General features: G+C 35.5%; 1 protein-coding gene across 1 annotated transcript in view; it reads right to left on the bottom strand.

The window, feature by feature from the left end:
* LRRC9 (leucine rich repeat containing 9) overlaps window positions 1-19,487 on the bottom strand; it is a 115,768-nt gene that overhangs the window by 50,260 nt on the left and 46,021 nt on the right. The window contains exons 17-21 of the mRNA XM_057730603.1: window positions 18,462-18,581; window positions 9,415-9,606; window positions 8,120-8,245; window positions 5,831-5,965; window positions 4,646-4,823 (exon numbers count right to left, since the gene is read on the bottom strand). Coding sequence (XP_057586586.1) covers window positions 4,646-4,823; window positions 5,831-5,965; window positions 8,120-8,245; window positions 9,415-9,606; window positions 18,462-18,581 — 751 coding nt within the window. The remainder of the gene's footprint in view (window positions 1-4,645; window positions 4,824-5,830; window positions 5,966-8,119; window positions 8,246-9,414; window positions 9,607-18,461; window positions 18,582-19,487) is intronic.

Genomic DNA, 19,487 nt, shown 5'->3' with positions numbered 1-19,487 from the left:
TAACTATTGGAATGTTAGATAATTTTATTTGTTTCTAATTATCATTATGTTCCAGTCTATAATTTGGATCTTCCAGCAAGCTCCAACATGTCCACCCACACCACCGATTTTATACGTTCTTGGATTGATGACCTTCTCTGACATTCCCTTTTCTCCAGTTCTTAACATATTTGTGTTGGGTCTGACTTGCATAGTGAACATCTTCTTATAATATATCTAGTGACCCTGTGTACCTGACTCCATCCTGAAAGTTATAATTGTCAAAAACACGTAGTGATGAGGAAGATTTGAAGTCTATAGTTTGAGGCCTGCTATGTGAACCCTGCCTGTTAATAATTGCATAGGAATGATTGATATAAGCATAAACTGTACTGTTCCTGCCTCTGCTCACCTTTGTCTGAACTCCCACGCCCTGTAACTCCTAGCAACTCCCGCGTTCTGTAACCCTTAGCAACCTGCTAGTTCTGTAACCACCTGTAATTTATAGAAACTGTGTAACCAATCAGTTAGTACCAACTGTAGCTATATGTCAATCTATAAAAGGAGAAAACTGGCCCAAAATGGTGTGCAGAATTTTTGGAGCTCGTCTGGTGCCAACGGCTCAATAAACCTGAGTTCTCCAACTCTGAGTGTGGTGCTTGGTTTCTCGTGGGATCAAGTTCTGCAACAGTAGGACTTATTTCCTGATGACGTTGTTGAGCGGCTGCATTTACCCTGTACTTTTGTTTCGACGATTCCGTATGAGAAATAGGCACCATGCTGATATATGAGGCAGATTGTGTGAGTTTCTGTGCCCTTAAGTGATCCCTATTTGTTGTTTTCTTTTCATCGTTTTGTGACTTTGCTTAAATGAATATGTATTGTTTCACAGTGACCTATGATCTTGTTGTGTTTGAAAATCTTTTTTGATATTTTTCACAAACTTCTCAAAATCTAACTAAAGCTCTTTTAGCCTCCAGCTGACTCTGGGATGCTTCAAAGGAGCGTCCTAAGACATCTTAGAGATGAATGTTTAAGTTTATTTGGTATGTTTAATTACTTCAGAAACATTGTCAAATGACTGGAGAGGAACCTTAGGTTATAGTGGATGGATACATATTATGAGATGTCTTGATATAATGTCATAATTCCAGTTATTCTAAAATGTTACATGTCACAGAAGTATGCAGGTTTTCAACTAGCTGCATTATACTCTAATCTTTAACCATGATATTTTAAGTTTTGTTCCGATGCTTTTAAAACATGAAGCTTTTCAAGAAGACTCATAAAAATAACTTTTGAGACAAACATAAGTTTCTGATGGCCTTTAGATAATACCACTGAACTATGTAACAAATAACGGAAAACCTGATTACTTCATCCAAATCAACAGGAATCAGTTACATGGGATTGAATGAACTGATGAATATGATTTATAACTTTATGACTTTGGGAACTCTACTACCCTATTGAATTCTTAGTCTCTATGACAAAAAAAAAAGCAGTGCTACAAAACCGTGTGGCCCCTGACATCCTTACAACATCTCAGGAAGGTACCTGTGCCATGATTCAAACTGAATGCTGTGTTCACACCTGATGAATCCTCTAATATAACACGTTTAATTAACCATATGAAAAATCAGATTTCTGCCTTAAGTGACCCACTCCCAAGTCTTGACGACCTCTTAAAAAACTGATTTGGCATAAAAAGCTCTTGGCTTAAATATTTACTTATAACTATTAATGTTATTAGTTACATTATTTGTACTTTGCCTGTTTTACAAGATTATTTTTTTTTATTACTAAATGTGTGCCTGAGCCTCCAACAAAAAAAATGACTAGGCAACTTGAAACAGTTGATAAAATATATAGTTCTGTATGCGATCAATTATTGTAATAGTGCAACTCTAGATATGGGAAGATGCAACGAGGGAAAACATTTCCTGGATCATAACAGATTAGTAAGACAGAGGATCCAGAGAATCTTTAATTATCAACAGGGCCTAATCCAAAAATTAGCACCTGGAGTGGCATATCAACAAGAGTTTTCATCTGATCTGGGGTGAGCCTCCCAGCACCGTGGGACAAAACGTGGTCATGAAATGTCTTCCAAATATTGGTCGAATTCCTGACCAAGAGGAGGATATCTGAGAAACTGAATATTTCCTGCCATATCAGTAAACAAAGGATGTCACAGTCATCTATGATTGTAGCCTTCCAACATGAGCTGAGGTCGCTCAGCGCTGAAAAGAATGCCTGCCACCTAGCAGCCATCAGACTGCAAGCCGCTCCCCGTGGTGAGCCCTGAGGAAACTCAGGGTGTGTCAGGATCCTGGCCCAGACAGCTGAGGTGCATATCAAAGGAACAATTTCAGGGAGGCAGACTTTTGTGTCTTTCCATATATAGAATAGCGCTAAATTCCTTACCTTGAGATATCTGGTTTCCTTTAATCTCTTGATGTTCCCGACTACCTGTCCTTTGTTGCAAAACTCCTGTATATCGTGGCTCCGCCCCTTGCCTCCTTGGAGCAGTTTCTCAGAGCTATCCGACACGCTGTCTCGCGGGCCCGGTCCTCATTTTGCCCCAAATTAAACTTAACTCACGACTCTCACGTTGTACATATACATATATTTTTAAGTCACCAGTATTAACCATCATTGTTTTTCCTTTTGTTAAAGAAGAAAATAACATGTATTAAGTTGCAGATAATATATTAAATTCCAATTTTGGATTCCTAAGTCAACTCATTTTTATTAGTTGTTATGGGAAGGTATTGTGTAGGAAATACTGAATTAAGCTTTCAAATAACATTTAAATGATATAATTAATTGAGGTTTTCACCATCACAATAATATAAAGCTCTACACAAAGCTCAAAATAATCACCAACCCTCACTGTAAAACGTTAAGGGTAAGGAACTAGAATACAACACTCTGGAAAGTATTCCTTATGGCGGCATCATTTGTATTAAATACAACCTAATTCTACCTTTGTATGCTTAAGAGTACTCTAAGTTGGAACTTTAGAAAATGCTACCTCTCACCACAATCTAACCCCTGTGTACAATATGTACTGTAGACACTTTATAGCTGTAGGTAGGATGGTGCAGCTGAAAGCTACGAACTCAGGAGTCAGAGTTGGTTTCAAATGTAACACTACTAGATTTGGGACCATAGGTAAATTATGTAAAATTATGAACCTCTGAGCCTAATTTTCCTCATCCATGAAATGGATATATTGAAATCTACTTCTAAGGGTTATGGAAATGAATGGCATTTGAAAAGTATCAGTTACAGCTTTTGGCAAATAATCAGCCCTCAATTAAGTTTATCCAGGGTCCCTTTTCACACCAGCCTTTATCATGGGACTATGAAATGCTGAAAGGAAATCAATCTAGGGCAAGTTAGGGCATACTATCAAAGCAAAGATCCTTAAATGGATATTAAGCCTATCTATGTTTGGAAAAAAGAAGATACATATCTGTTAAAGTTTAGTAGGTTAGCTATCTTTGAAAAGTGGGTATAGGGAAAATACAGGTTAAAGGATTCTTCCCTTCAGTGGGCTTATGTAGGGGAATGAAAAGGAAATAGGGCTCTCAATTGTATATGCCTAGCAAAATTAGTACCCTATTCTAAACACTGATGCCTGAGCCACCCCCCACCCCTCATTTACTCAGCTGAAATCTACAGAAAGGCCTGTGAATCTGTATATTCAATAAGCTCAATAAGTATTCTAAGCGACTCTTCAGATCAAGCAATTTTTAGAAACTATTGTTAATAGCCATTAAAATAAAGTATAACAAAGTTACACGTGCTGTTTTTAAAGATATTTAATACTGGCTTTTGCATATGTAATTTTGTAAATTAAAATTTTCTATTTTATGAAAAAGATAGTATACACACATGCTAAAAACAATTCAAAAAGAATAAAGTATAAATTAGGTCTCTTTCCCAGGCATGATTTTCAGTTCTTACCTTCTTTTTTATTTTCAAATTTTTTTTATTTTTATTATTTTTTTATAACAGGCATTGCTTGTATTCTACAATCTTTTTTTACCTTCTTTCCTTGACAAAGACAACCCTGTTACCCAAATGCACATTCAGAAATATTCTATACCTAGGTAAGTAGGCATGATGTGTGTGTGTACACTTACACAGGCATTAGTGAAGCTGTTTAATTTGTACTTGTAGGCGGATCCCAGTGAAAGGTCATATAGCACATTTGATTTCCAACCTCTAGTGAATAAAATGTTCATTTTGTTAAAAGTCTTCAAATTTCCAAATGTAACCTTAATTCCATATTTTGAAAAATGAACTGAGCTGCTTTATCTTTTTCAAAAGCACACCTCATTCACTCATTTATTTACTCAACGGTACAGATATTGACTACTGACTAGTTTGTAATGTGCTGAGTTTGGTAACAGATGGTAAACACTGGTTCAGAGGGGGAGGGAAGGCAGAGGGGTAAAAGTCAGCTAGTTGGGCTTATTATATACAGCAGCCAGTCACAGATCCCACTAAGAGGTGTTTGGAATACTCTACTCCAGACCTTTTTGGAACGTCTCTGGAGAGCTTCCTCTTCAGAAAGTCCATCCTCAGTGTCACTTTTTGCTCTTGTTAATGAGACATTCATCTTTTAAGACTTTAGAATTCTCTAATATCTTACCTTCTATCTTTGAGATGCAGTTTCCATCTAATGTGAGCTCTTCCAAGTTAACACAAGATTCCAAGCCTTCTATTTTAGTGAGATTATTGTTGCTAAATGATGCCCATTTCAAATTTTCCAATTTTTCTAAATTTGCGATTTCAAAAAGATGTTGCCCATCTAAATTTAAGGCAGTTATCTGTAGAATAATTCACATTATATGTTACGTCTGGATCACATCAATAAATTCAATGTTATAAGATAAAAAGGCTAATGAAATAATTCAAATGTGGTTAACATCAAAAAAATTCCTTTAGGAACTAAAAATATTGCAAAGCTCTTAGTTTACAGGAAAGTAAAATTTGACAAGATTATAATTCAAAGAGGGACTTATATGGTATCATAGACACTGAGCTGTGCCAGTCACATTCCCAGCAGTGAAAGACTTGTCCCAGCTGCTGGAAGTGCTATTGGCAGAAAGCCTTCAATGGTCAGTCCCTTCAGGGACAGCATCAGCTGCAGAAAGCTGCCCTCCCCAAGGTCATGCTCCTTCCCAGGTTGGCCCACATCCAATGATGAAGGGAAAGAAAGGCCTGGCCATCTCAGCCCAACTTGGGACAAATTTAAAGGGCCAGGCTAATTTCAGAACGCCCTGTGGGGTCGGTTAAGCCAGCATCACAAGTAAATATCTATGTATATTCTATAATAAAAATAATGCTACTATTATGTTCCATTTTCAAGGGTCCGATTCTCTTAGCCCAGTTTCTATCTTTGGCAAGAGGTAAAAGGGTGCTTTTTGAAGCAAGAAGCTGCCCGTGCTCCACAGCCTTTCCCCTTAGCCGTGGCTGAATTCTGATCCGTTCCCCATTCCCTTGCCAGGATTATTGATCCCTTTTACCTTGCCATCCAAACTTTTGGCTTGGTCTCTGGTTCTGAGCTTTCAAGTTTTCTTGCTTATTTTGATATATTATCAGAATCTAACCTTTGGTTTTATAATGCACCTTTATCCTAAATTTCCTGTTCTGTAGTGACCACTGTTGAGGTCTAATCCCTGTGACATAACTACTCACAACTTGACTTCTCTTTTACTTTTAATTTGGCTCTTCCAATTTTCTGCCTATACCTATCTGTGATACAAAGGCCAAAGCCGACTGAAAAATCAATTGAAATTAAGTTTTTATATTAGGTTTAATAGATTTCCTTTACCTTCAAGTACCAGTTTCCACTCAGATGTGAATGTGGTCCCAACTTTGAAATCTGTGTCAGAATTTTGGCAGAAGGCCAGATACTAAGAATCCGTGGTCTTTCCTCTTTAGCACTAGAATGCCGTAAGAGAGATAACTAATAAAACAAAAAACACACAATGAGTAAAGGACGTAGCATAGAGATCCATTTATATATACGAATTGTCTCCTAGATGAGTGGCCCAATGAATACTGAAAAAATATGACATTTTCTTTGCCTTAAAATGTTCTCAGTATCTAGATATACTTTAAATTATATATCTCACTCATTTTTTTGTTTTAGCAGACATTTAACCACTACAAAATAATATTTATAAAACTGTGAAAGGATTATTATAATACAAACACCATATAATCCATCCATGAAACTAGTTTAAGAACTAGAATATTCCTGCTACCCTCGAAGCTCCCTGGGTGCCCCATCCTAATCTTTTTTCTCTCCTTCTCCTTGGAAGTCATCACTCATCTGAAGTGAATCAATCAATCTCCTACGAAGCAATCAAACGATCTCAAAGTTTGTATCTACCACTACTTGCTCTCTTTACAGACCTATGTTTATATCCATAAATAAAATATTAGTCTCATACATATTTTAACTTTATGTAAATGGAATGTTTGTTTTCTTCTATGACTTGCTTATTTGCTCAACATTGTATCCGTGAGATTCTTCTGTGCTTCTGCCTATAGCTGCAGTTCATTCATATGTCATTGCTGTGTAGTATTTCCTTATCAATTCTCTCGTCAGTGAACACTGGGTGATTTCAGATTTCTGCTATCAGAAACACTGCTGTCATAAATATTCTTCTGCATGACTCTTGGTACATATATGCAAGAGTTTCTTTAGTGTATATAACTTGCTGGGTTTAGGGTATGTATATATTCAGCTTTACTAGAGAGGGACAGTTTGTTTTCCAAAGTAGTTGTACTAATTGTAACCTTTACTTTAAATCTTTGCTAAAACTTGATATTGTCAAGGTTTTTTTCCCACCCAATAGTGGCCATAAATTGGTAGATCACTGAAGTTTTCTTGAGTATTAATGTGGTAGAGCATCTTTTCCTAAGTTGTTTGGCTGTTCTGATTTCCTCTCCAGTGAAGTGTCTATTTAAATCTATTGCTCATTTTTCTGTCTGATTGATCGCCTTTCTCCTGATACATTTTGGATATATAAAGAATACTTTTTTGTCAGATGTGTTGCAAATTTCTTTTCCCAGTATGCGGCTTGTCTTTTCACTTTCTGCCCTTTGAGGAATAGATGTGTTAATTTTAACATAGACAAGTCCAAACTTTTAAGTTTATGCTCTTTGTTTCTTGCATCATATAATAAATTCCTTCCTAATTCAAGGTTACAATGATAGTTTCTGATCTTTTCTTCTAAAACATTTTTGTTTTTGCCTTTTGCAGTGGAATCCTTAATACACTTGTCCCAGTGCTTTTTATTGACTAGCCTCCCTGATCTGTACAGTCACCTCTGTTATTGATCAAGTTTCCACGTATGTGTGGGTCTATACTGGGTCTTTATATTCTGTTGTGTTGGTCTGTTTGTTTAACTCTGCCAATTCCATATTGTCTTACAGGATTTTAGTAAGTTTTGATTTCTGGTAGGGTAAATCTCCACCTCTTTTTTAGGAGTCAGTTATATTTTTATCAACAAAAAAGTTTCTTTCACTTTGAACAGATCCAAAATTAAACATTACGTTAAGGAATTAATATTCAAATAGTCCACAAAATGTAAATGGCTAGATAACTAGAGTGGAGAAATTTAGGATATTGGAGCTACTTTGGCCAAAGTAGCATTCTTAATCTGGATAATGCAGGTATTTCCCCTTCCCCAAGTTAATAGCGTTTGTCTTTTTTTTCAGCCAGACATGTATAATATCAATACTAGGTAAATAATTCTCTAAATGCTTTCTCAAGTCCTCTGAGCTTACCTTATTCCACAGAAAGTTGCTTATTTTCATGTAGGTTCTAGAAAGGACTCTGGTGAGTTCTGGCTGACTAGGAAGAAAACAGTTACCCTAGAGGTATTTTGGGGGTAGTGTGCGGGATAAGAATCCACACAGCCAGTTGGTATTTAAATGGGATACATTTAAACAGAAAAAAAATTCAAGTGATATGATATGGTCATTATAGATTGATCTTTTTATTAGCATGCTAAGAAAGAATACAAAATCTCAATAACAAAATAAGAGTATGAGAAATATTATTTGTATATTCTAAATAGACAAAAAATATTAAACAGTAAAACCCAACCTGAGTAATCTTTGTTCCAGAAATAAATTTCATAGCTGCTGTTGCTTCTTCTTCAGAAATGAGGACTCCATCTAACTGAGTAAGAGTCTTTAATCTGCCAATAACACTCAGCCTTAATGAGGCTGGCTTGGGAAAAATAACAAAAGTTAAATTTTTACAAAATATTACATATGGTATGACATGGAAAGGAGTTCTTCTTCATTCCTTCCCACATAATTCAAATTATGCCTCTCCTACTTTATTATATATGCCTCAAAAGAAAGGCTTAACCTAATTCTTTGAATAATAGTTGAAATTAAATCATATTTAAGAATTAATCTGTTTTGTTTGGAGGTGGATAGTTCTACTCTTGTGAAGGGAGGAAATCCCACAAGCTACTGAAAAGTGACTGTGGTGAAGTGTTCAAAGAGCAACTGCAGTGCCTTGTGTTTATCTAGATCAGCAGTTAGTCAGCTCCATGGGAGACCCAATAGGGATCTTCAGCTCTTGACATTTAATTTGGCAACAGGGTTGTAGCTCTACTGTGATTGTTCAGGAAGTCTGATTTGGCAAAAGAAAAATATCCTCCAATTTTACCGAGCAAAAAAAGGAGAAATACAACAGTATAAACATAGCAATATGGCCAATTTAATAGAACCAATCATGCGTCAGTCACTTTTTAAAATGTTGGACACAGTCTATTTACATTTTTGAAAAGCAAGGAGAGGAGTATTCTTGAAATTATAAACTTGTGGCTTATTTTAAATACTTGGAGATACTCTTCAGTATAATCAATGAATACTTAAATTTCGTAGCATGAATCTACGTATTTCTGTGATGAGAAAGAATAGTGCTCAAATTTCCTTTTATAACACAACATAAGACTTTGTAATTCAGGTTTATCGGAGAATGTGACACATTTGCTCCCCTTTAACAGTGTGTTTCTCCCACTATACTCTGTTATTCTTGGTTCCAATGCCTCGTTACACCAGGGTCCTAGCACACCGAGCTATATACTGCACTGTAAAAATTCTCTGAAGGTTTGCAGATGGCAGTGACATCTAATACTCTTAAAACCACAAAAATCTTAAACTATAAGAGGTTGCAAAAAAATCTGATGTGAAATCAAAGACTTTTCTTATAGTAACATTTGACTCACTTGATTACCACACCAAATTCAACTAACGAAATACTTAAAGGAATGCTAGTGAGACAAAGATAGTTTGCCTATTTCTGGCTATTATTGAATAGCAGTGAGAAAACAGCTTTAAAATAAAATGATTGTTTGCTTTTTTATAAACACATCTGTTGCATACCTTTTGCCATGGATTATGTCGAATATCAAGAGTGAGAAGGCTTGTAGTGTGTTTGCATAACATATTTATTTCATCACCAGATTTTTTCAGTTGATTCCAGCTCAAGTCTAAGTGCTTAAGTTTCATCAGACCTCTAAATCCCTCAAGAGTTATCACATGGTTATGGCTTGCATCCAAATATTCAAGGTTATACTGCAACACATACAAATAGAAGTGATGCTAGAAGGATCGTGGTTTGTATTTACATAGTTCTTTTCTCTCTGATTCTCTAAGTACTTTACATGCTTTTTGGTAATCCTCACAGAAAACCTAAACAGCAGTTATACTGCAGTAACGGTATCAATGTACATATTTTCCCTAAAGAGCTAGATATTTTATTTTAGTCTTTTTCTCTTAATTCTCACTTCACCCTTGTAACATAGGGTGGCAGTGTTTGTTTTCATGGACAAGAAGGCAAAGAGAAACTGGCAAGATAATTTGTCTCCAACAAACAAAGAATTACACTTCATGTATCTAGGCTTCTGGTTTATACCATCAAACTCATGACCTGGTTTTAAAAGGTTCATCTTCAGAGGCAGAAACTAAACCCATTCCATTTGATAATTTCCTTTCTTAGAAGTACAGGATTTTTAATAATAATTTTTAAAAATTATTAAAGTAACACGTTCTCGTTGGAGATCTGGGAAATACAGTAAATAAATAAGAAGAAAACATAGAAAGCATATATAATTCTATTACTCAGAAAGAACCCCTGAGAACATTTTTTACTATATGCCCATATATTTTTCCTTATATAAAACAATTATTATTCTATTATATAGAAATCTGTACCCTTCTAACATGTTCACACACCATTAAATACTCTTCAAAATGATTTTCATGATTGCTTGGTATTCTAATATGTGAATTGTTAGAATTGTTTTAAACATTTTATTATGGACATTTATGTGGCTTCTAATTGTTGGCAACACTGCAACAAATGCCCATGGTCATAACACTTTAACTGAGACATTGATATTTTTTTCAGAAAAGGTTTTTAGAAATAAGATGACTGGTTTTAAGGATTTCTGTATTGTTAAGACTCTTGATAAATATTGCCAAATAGTTCTAAGGAAGTTTGTACCAGTTTTTTCTTCCAACAATGGAATCTGAGAATGCTTATTTCTTTAAATACCCACCACCCCACCTGCCTTATTTTAATTTACATTATTAGCAGTGAAGTTGCACATCTTTTCCCTGTATTTATATTAGCTATTAAAAAAAACTTTTTTTTGTTTGTTGTGATTCTCGTCTTTGGCCATTTGTATATTCAAATCTATTTTACATATTTGTAAGAGGTCTTTAAGACTTTAATTTGTTACTTCTATTTGTTGAAAACAAAATTTTCTTAGTATATACTAACTCAGATCCAGAACAAGAAAGAGATAAAGAGAACTTGAAGAAAATATTTTGCAACATATTTTTTAAATAAAAATATTACTATAAATTAAAAATAAACTTGATTTCTTTACAGCTTAAAACAAACAATTGTTTGAATTCACCATAGAATTAGTCACTGCTATATAATGCATAGTTCATATTGTTGGAATAGCATCTATTATAGTGATTCAGATTTCAAGAGTTGAGTGTTCAGATCATTTAAATCTAAAAAAATTCTATAAATCAAAGTGTTACTGACTTTTTAAGCTCATAGTAGGCATAGTAAAAAAAAATCCTATAATTTACTGTCATTATAATTTCTTGAACAAAAGGATATTTGGCAGTAAAAAAGTATTAAGGATATAATCTTAGAACAGTCTGTTAAGTGAAATCAATTTAGATTTATAAAAATTTACTACATGGCCCATCTTTTCTCATTTTTCATCAAAAAATGGTTAAAAACTTGTCCCAAGTTCCAGCACGTGCATGCAGACTAGCATTTTGAAATCATGCATCAGATAGAGTTAACTGTCTTCTTTCCTTGAAAACAGCAGTGGGACCTTCACTTTTTTATGTTCCCAGAATATAAAACAGACTCCATACATTCCATAAATATTCAAGGAATAATGTTTTCAGTTTGCGGCAGGGTTTTGTGTTTTAATATTTATTGTGCTTCAGTTTAAATCTTTTGTAAGTTACAGTACAATATAGCTCAACTTACAAAGATTAAAACCCACAAGACTTCTATAAAATATTTTAGGGATAATAGTTCAAACTTTAAATGTAGATTAGCTGTCTCAAGGCATTTGAAATACTTTAACAATAAATTTCCCATTGGAAAAGATGACAGAAGTATTATTTCCATAAAAAATTAGGCCCATGATCTATTATAGTTGCAGATAGCCACACATATTTGTCTTTCCTTGGCCAACTCTGACTACGGTGTAGCTATTTCTAGAGAGAAAAAATCTGCTCCTACTCCTTTTGCTTGGATACTCTCCTTTTCTGATAGTTCAGGTGAGTGAATGACAGGCATATAGCTTATGACATTTCAATTTACCTTATGTGGATATCTTATTTAGATTTTTAAAAAATATAAAAACTAGATAGTGTATTTTCATCATTTATGAAGCCAGGTCTTCCATTATACAAAGAGTCATAGGTTGGGTATTTTGACTCACAAGGCAAGGCCAGGATGACGAACACATAGTAACAATACGTTTACTTTCTGCAACCTAGTAGAACTAAGGCCTGCATCCAAGAAGGGCATGGAAACTCTCCATGTTAGAAACACACTTAAGGAAAATGATAGTAAAAATGAGATAACCCAAAGGCAAATTAAAAAACTTAGAAGAAGATAGGAATAACGGATAAGTGATTAAATTAGATCATAAATAACCTTTTATGATACTGAGATAAATATAATTAGTATTAAACACACACACAAAGTTGATTATTGTAGCATATAGAGGCAGAGGCAAACATAGGTGTTCAATCTCTCCGAATCCTCATATAAAAAGAGAGTAAAACTAAACCCCAAATTCCATGGACAACATTTATAACAAAGCTACATAACAAGGTAGCCCCTAAGTCCCAAAAGAAGTTGGTAGAGATAAACCACCAACAACCACAAGACCTACATGGTGTCCATGTCTATGATGTCTATGTGAGAGGAAGAAGAAAGCATCAGGGCAGCATCAGATGGAGCTGAGAATAAGACAGTCCCAATATAGCCAACCAATATTCAGTGGAATGTGTGAGGGCCAACTGAGTACAGCAGCTGAAAGTGGGAGGAGTTTTGCCCTCTTCCATACCAGATGAGTGCGTGGGACCTACAGTAAAGAGGTCTGAAGGGGCTGGAGAAGTCCAGCCCCTGTGAATCTTCAAACCCCCACCAGGGCTCCCTTACAGAACTGAATCTTTCTTGGAGAAGAAACTGCTGGGCTAAGTAAAAATTTAAACAGGATAAGGATAAAAAAGGCAAATAAAAGAGAAAGTTCAGACCGAAGTGGAGAAAGGGAATAGAGCCAGAAAATCTCAGAAAATAAGTGCTACAATTTTGAAACAGTACATACAAACAGCAGAAGAGGGAGATCTGTGAAATTAGAAAAGCTTTCCCAAGTCCCACCTTTGTTTTAAAAGTGAAGAACTAATTTCACTGAAAAATGAGCAGCAGAAAAGTACTGAGGTCAAATCCCAGATAAAGTTGAGAGAGAGAGAGAAATATTACTGCAGGCAATAAAAGTATACCAGAAATATATGCCCCAAACCATATCATAACCATAAACCTACTATTTCAAAACAAGCAAAATGATGTTAAGAATGATACAGGATACAAAATAACAACATAAACCTGGATTAGAAAAACTCAGAAGTGAGGTGAAAGAACCCAGAAAATAATTTGAAATAAAATAATAAAAGCATTTCAGAAATGAAGATTAAACTAGTCAAAGACAAAAGAAGTACATACACAACACAACAGATAATGCCTTAAGAGAAATAGAAGGTGAAAAAGATGAAAATTTAAAATCTAAATGAAGAGATAAAAAGGACTCAAGAGAAAGTGACAACTAGTGAAGATAAAGATTCAACATATGGATAATGGGAGTTCCTAAAGAAGAAAACTAAAGCAAGGAAACTGAAAAATTGCTAAAAACTTTTAGTTCAAAAAAATAAAAGAGGGACTTCCCTGCCAACGCAGGGGACATGGGTTTGAGCCCTGGCCCAGGAGGGTCCCACATGCCATGGAGCAACTAAGCCCGTGCACCACAACTACTGAGCCTGTGCTCTGGAGCCTGTGAGCCACAACTACTGAGCCCATGTGCTGCAAGTACTGAAGCCCAGGCGCCTAGAGCCTGTGCTCCGTAACAAGAGAAGCCACTGCAAAGAGAAGCCCACGCACTGCAACGAAGAGTAGCCCCCACTCTCTGCAACTAGAGAAAGCCCATGTGCAGCAACGAAAACCTAAACTCAGCCAATAAAATGAATTTTAAAAAAAGAAAAAGAAAAAGAAAAAATGATTTTAATCTCCATTTTGGAAAAGCATACTGTGAATCTGAAATATCGACCCAGAAGAACCAATGCCAAGACATTCTCTAGTAAAATTACTAGACTTTAACAAAAACTAAAAAAGTCCTTTGCACAACTAGAAGAAAAGAGCCTGTGACTTATAAGGGAAAAAATTATACATTCTCATCAGACTTTTCTACAGCAACACTTTATGCCAGAAGGAAATGAAATAACATTAAGATGCCCAAGAAAAGAAATTGTGAGCCAAGGATTTTATATCTAACAAAACTGCCTTTCAAGTATAAAGGACATGGATAAACTAAGGACATGCAGTAACGGAAGGGATATGGTCCCCATAAGACCTTCCTGAGGAATCTATAATAGAATATTTTTCAAACAATCAAAATGTTTGATACCACCCTAAGGACTGGTGATGAGAATTAAATATACAATTACCAATGAACTAAAAGGGAGAGTGCATAGAATGTCAGAGCTACATGCTCTAACAAAGTAGATACAGTTATTTTTTAAAATAGAGAAGAATGAAAACACACACAAAACCACACACAAAATTTCCAGTAACATGTTGATGAGAATATTAGCGCCATCATTCTGAGACTGTTTTGTGTGGTAACAGGGGATAAAACAAATGAATGATTATTAAATATCCTAATTCTATCACCTTGTACCCTTGAGAATCAGGATTATTGGTGTGGGTAAAAAAGATATAGATGTAAGTAATAGAGAAAGTTTGAGCTAAATGATTTGCAGTCTTGAATTTGAATTGGAAGTATCAATATACTTTTATGAGGTTAGTTTCAGTCATATGTATGCACATATACCAGAACACGTGCATGCCCGTGCCACACACACACACACACACACACACACACACACACACACACCCCTCCCCCACAACAAGTTCTGTCCAGTGGAAAGACCTAGAAATAATGACCAACCCAGACAGCAGACCTGAAATACCACTTCTCTAAAAGAAACTAGGGCTCTTTGAGGAAATAGTTGATTGTATGTCTGCAACAGAAAAATACATAAAATGTGTATGGAACATCTTTCATACCAGGTGGCCAAGAAGCTATCACAGACTACTAGGGTCATGGTGAAAGGGGCTAACTTTATGATGTTTTCACTGGCTAAGGATGAGAAAATTTGAACTTCAATCATGATAATAATTGCAATAAATTGAATATCATCAAATATGTTTAAGTCCCTGCATTCCTAATGATATTAAAACAAAAAAAGTATTGCTCATCTTTGGGAATTCATAAGGAACTAATTCATTATCTTCAAAGTTGGTAAATAAAGGCAAATAATCAAACATCTATTCTGCATTTTATATATGAATGGTTCTACCGGGTATCCAAATAATAGATAAGGGGAAATATCTCTATGTAAAAGTATTCCAATTAATAAATGAAAAAGAAATGCTAGAATAAGAATGTTGCTATTTTGTAATCTCCCATGAATTAATGGATACAGGCATTAATAATGGCTCTTGGAATCAGAAGAGTGAGACAGCTAGACATTATGTGTCTCTTACAATCTCGCCAGAGGAATGGAACCTGAGTCTGATCCAATCTCCAGATCCAGTTGCCAATGTGTAGAAAACCTGGAGGGTGGAGGGCATGTAGGGTTGTATCATAAGTAAGCAAACTGGCAGGGTCTAGACTGTGGGAAACTCTTTGGGTTGGAAGGTTCAAGTATTTCTACAGATAAACAGTGGCGAGCGGAAGGGAGCAGAAGGGAAACTTAGAAGAGTCTTCAAAATACTGTACATTAAAAAAAAGGGAAAACCAAATTGCCGTGCTAGAGATGCACACTTGTGTGATGGAACTGTGGGGGAAAACGAGCAGGGAGAGGACAACTAGAGTGGTCCAGATAATGATTTCTTGAAGGAATGGGGCACACAGAAGGGGTTTCTGCTGTAGGTGCCAAAGTTTTATCTCTTGACCTGGATGCTAGCTACAAGCACGTTCACCTTATAATAATTCACTGAGCCACATGTTTGTAGTATGTGGTTTTCAATATCTGTGTTTTATTTTACATGTACAGTATCTCCTCTCTTTGAACACCCAAAGATCCTTAATAGTCATTTTTAGAGATGTGTTTAGTCATCAGATTCTTGATGATTGAGGGGTCTATATCTGGCCACCTTTGCTAGTTCTAAAATTCAAAAATACCCCTTGGGCATAAAATTTGTCCAGTTCCCTTATCTGTAAAATGACAATGGTAATAATAGTCCTCAATAAGTAGGCTGTGAGGTTACGGTGATGAAAGAAGTTTTGCTATTAAAAAACAACAAAGCCACATTGCAAAATACACACTGGGCAGCTGGCTAAGCTCACTCATCTTGCATGACTTGAGTTTACTTGTTAAATTTGTGCCTAAGCAAAATTATAATGCCTGTTATAACCTTTGGAACTGCTAACAAATCATTAGAAAAGAATTAACAAAAAATGACAACAATTTATTATACATAGTCCTGGGACCTCTATTAAACTATCTTTCTTCCTCAGTTGCATACCAAACCCAAGGGGAATGCTATTAAAAAGGACTTTAGCCTTACAGTCAAGTCTTTAATCCATTTTGCATGTGGCTGTCCATCCATGCAATACCATTAAAATTCCTAGAAGAAAGACAGGCAGTATGGTCTTTGACATCGGTCTTAGCAATGTCTTTCTAGATACATCTCCTAAACAAAAGCAAAAATAAATGGGACTATGCCAAACTAAAAAGCTTCTGCACAGCAAAGGAAACAATCAACAAAATGAAAAGATAACCTTCCAAATTGGAGAAGATATTTGCAAATCATATATCTGATAAAGGGCTGATATCCAAAATATGTAAAAAAACTTACACAACTCAACAACAAAAAACCAAACAACTCAATTTAAAAACTGGGCAGAGGAGCTAAACAGTCATTTTTCTAAAGAAGACATACATATGGCCAACAGGCACATGAAAAGATGTTCATCACTAATTATTAGGGAAATGCAAATCAAAACCACAATGGGATATCACCTCATGTCTATTGGAATAGGTATTATCAAAAAGGTAAGAATTAAAAAGAGAAGATGTGGAGAAAAGTGCACCCTCATACACTGTTGGTGGGAATATAAATTGGTGCAGCCACTATGAAAAACAGTATGGAGATTCCTCAAAAAATTAAGAATAGAATCACCATATGATCCAGCTATTCCACTTCTAGGTGTTTATCCAAAGAGTATGAAAACACTAATGCAAAACATGCACCCTATGTTCATAGCAGCATTATTTACAATTGCCAAGATATGGAGGCAACCTAAGTGTCCACCAAGAGATGAATGGATAAAGAAGATGTGGTACATATGTACAATGGAATACTACTCAGACATAAAACAAAGATGAAATCTTGCCATTTGCAACAGCGTGGATGGGTTTGGAGGGTACTATGCTAAGTGAAATAAGTCAGACAGAGAAAGACAAACACTGTATGATATCACTCATATGTGGAATTTAAAAACCCCAAATAAAGGAACAAACCAAACCAAATAAAAACAAACACACAGATAAAAGGAACAGAGTACTGATTACCACAGGCAAAGTAGGGTGGAGGGTGGGTGAAATGGGTAAAGGTGGTCAACTGCATGGTGATGGATAGAAACTAAACTCTTGGTGGTAAGCCTGCTGTAGTGTATACAGAAGTTATAATGTTGTATACACGAAGCTTAATGTCATAAACTAAAGTTACCTCAACTTAAGAAAAAAGGACTTTGGCTTACTCAAAGGAAAAAGGAAGGGGGTTTACTATTAAAATCTAAGGCCAATAAGCAAAGTAACAACTCTCACCAGAGTGGTAGAAGTAGCAGTGCAAGGGCCTTGACATGGTTGCAGGGAGGCAGAGTAGAGAATGAGCAACAGCTGAGGATGATGACATATTCTGAAAAGGTATGTCAGTGACCTGGGACCTATGGAAACGGGGGATGCTGGGTTGGAGTTCGGGAAACCCATATGTAATTGTTTTCGTTATAAGACATATAACAGGGAAAACAAAAGCCAGACAAGATCCATACCTATGTGTACGTGTGTATTACTGTATTTGCCCTATGATTTATAAGAAGGAAAACACAAGTCAAACAAGATCTATGTGTGTGATGTTCAGGTAGAAAGGACAAGACAGAGAGAAAGAAAAATAACCATGTGGATAATGAACAGATGGGAAGAAGTGACAACACTAGCTGTGACTTGGTAAACTAGAAAGTGAAGAAGAAATAAGCACTCACAAGAAGGAGGAAAAAAAGAGTGAGAAGAAAAGAGCAGAAGAAATTGGAAATGACACTTTATAAATGACATTTTAAAAACAAGTCTGGAGCAGTTTTACATTTATTTTCAAGTGGTTAGAAATCAGATGTGACCACAGGAGTACATTTGGTTTGTAAACAGAATCTAAATCTGAGGCCTATTTTAGAGAAAGTAACATACTATAGTTTATGTATGTTTTGGGCTGAATTGGGCTGTATAATCTTTAATATGGTATATATGAGGTCATAATTACAAAAATAATTTATCCATTAAATTAATAATTTTTTTTACTTAAATAATTTCAAAAAGACAGTTCTTACCAGATGATATATATCATCTAAACAAGTAAATTCATTAAAGCTGATATTAAGTTTTCGAAGTCCTGTTAACTTGGAGAGATCTCTCAGTTTACTCAAGCTGTTTCCATGTAGATTCAGACTCTGAAGTAAAATAAAATGTAAAAAGAAAGAAAGACAGATTATATTCTAATTATAGCTATTTAAATAACATTGAGAGCCAATGAGAAAGAAATCTAATTTTTAACATACAGTGTGATTTTATAATCCAATTTTAAAAGGTATAGTTTATAACAGCAGCACTGGACCCAGTTCTTGATTAATGTGATTTTCCACTTGCTCTAAGTTGATCGATAATGGGCATGAAATTCTTTTTAGAAAATGATTAAATATTTTGTTACGATATTCGTTAGGACAGATCTATTTCTCAGGCTAGCTAGTGAACAATGTAGGCCCTAAATATTTTGGGTATTGGCTAGGTTGCCCCACAAGAGAGAGGATGGCAAGGATACACTGTGATTACAGGAAACCATATGAGGGCACTGGACTAAGAAGAAAGGCTGAGGGTGTTTAAGTGGGAGGGCACAGCGTCAAAGAAAAAATTGGGACAGTGTCTAAGACAGTTTCTACAACAGAATTTGGCCCAGATTTTCCCTGCCCATTTGATCTTATATATAAATATGTTTTTATATTGAGGGCAGACTCTGATGTCTACATACTTTTTCTCTTTGGTACCACTGTGACTGGTACCAAACTAAGATTATAGTTATGTATAGTCTACAAAATAATAGTCACACAAGAAAATGTATTAATGTAATTGACCACAGTATTCACAACAAATGGGTATTATGATAAAATCAGGTATCTATCTCCCAATCCTCTTCACTTAACACCACCATTTTATACCTTATTATACTGTGGACATAACTGAACTCCTGGCAGGAGAAACAATTGAATGTTGAACAGTTGTCAAAGCTTTGCTAAAATTAAGAAGGGCCAGGACTTCCCTGGTGGTCCAGTGAGTGGTTAAGACTCCACGCTCCCAGTGCA

This window comes from Hippopotamus amphibius, chromosome 4, assembly GCF_030028045.1.
Source record: "Hippopotamus amphibius kiboko isolate mHipAmp2 chromosome 4, mHipAmp2.hap2, whole genome shotgun sequence".
Classification (NCBI taxonomy): domain Eukaryota; kingdom Metazoa; phylum Chordata; class Mammalia; order Artiodactyla; family Hippopotamidae; genus Hippopotamus; species Hippopotamus amphibius.
This window is presented reverse-complemented; position numbering and strand designations above follow the sequence as displayed.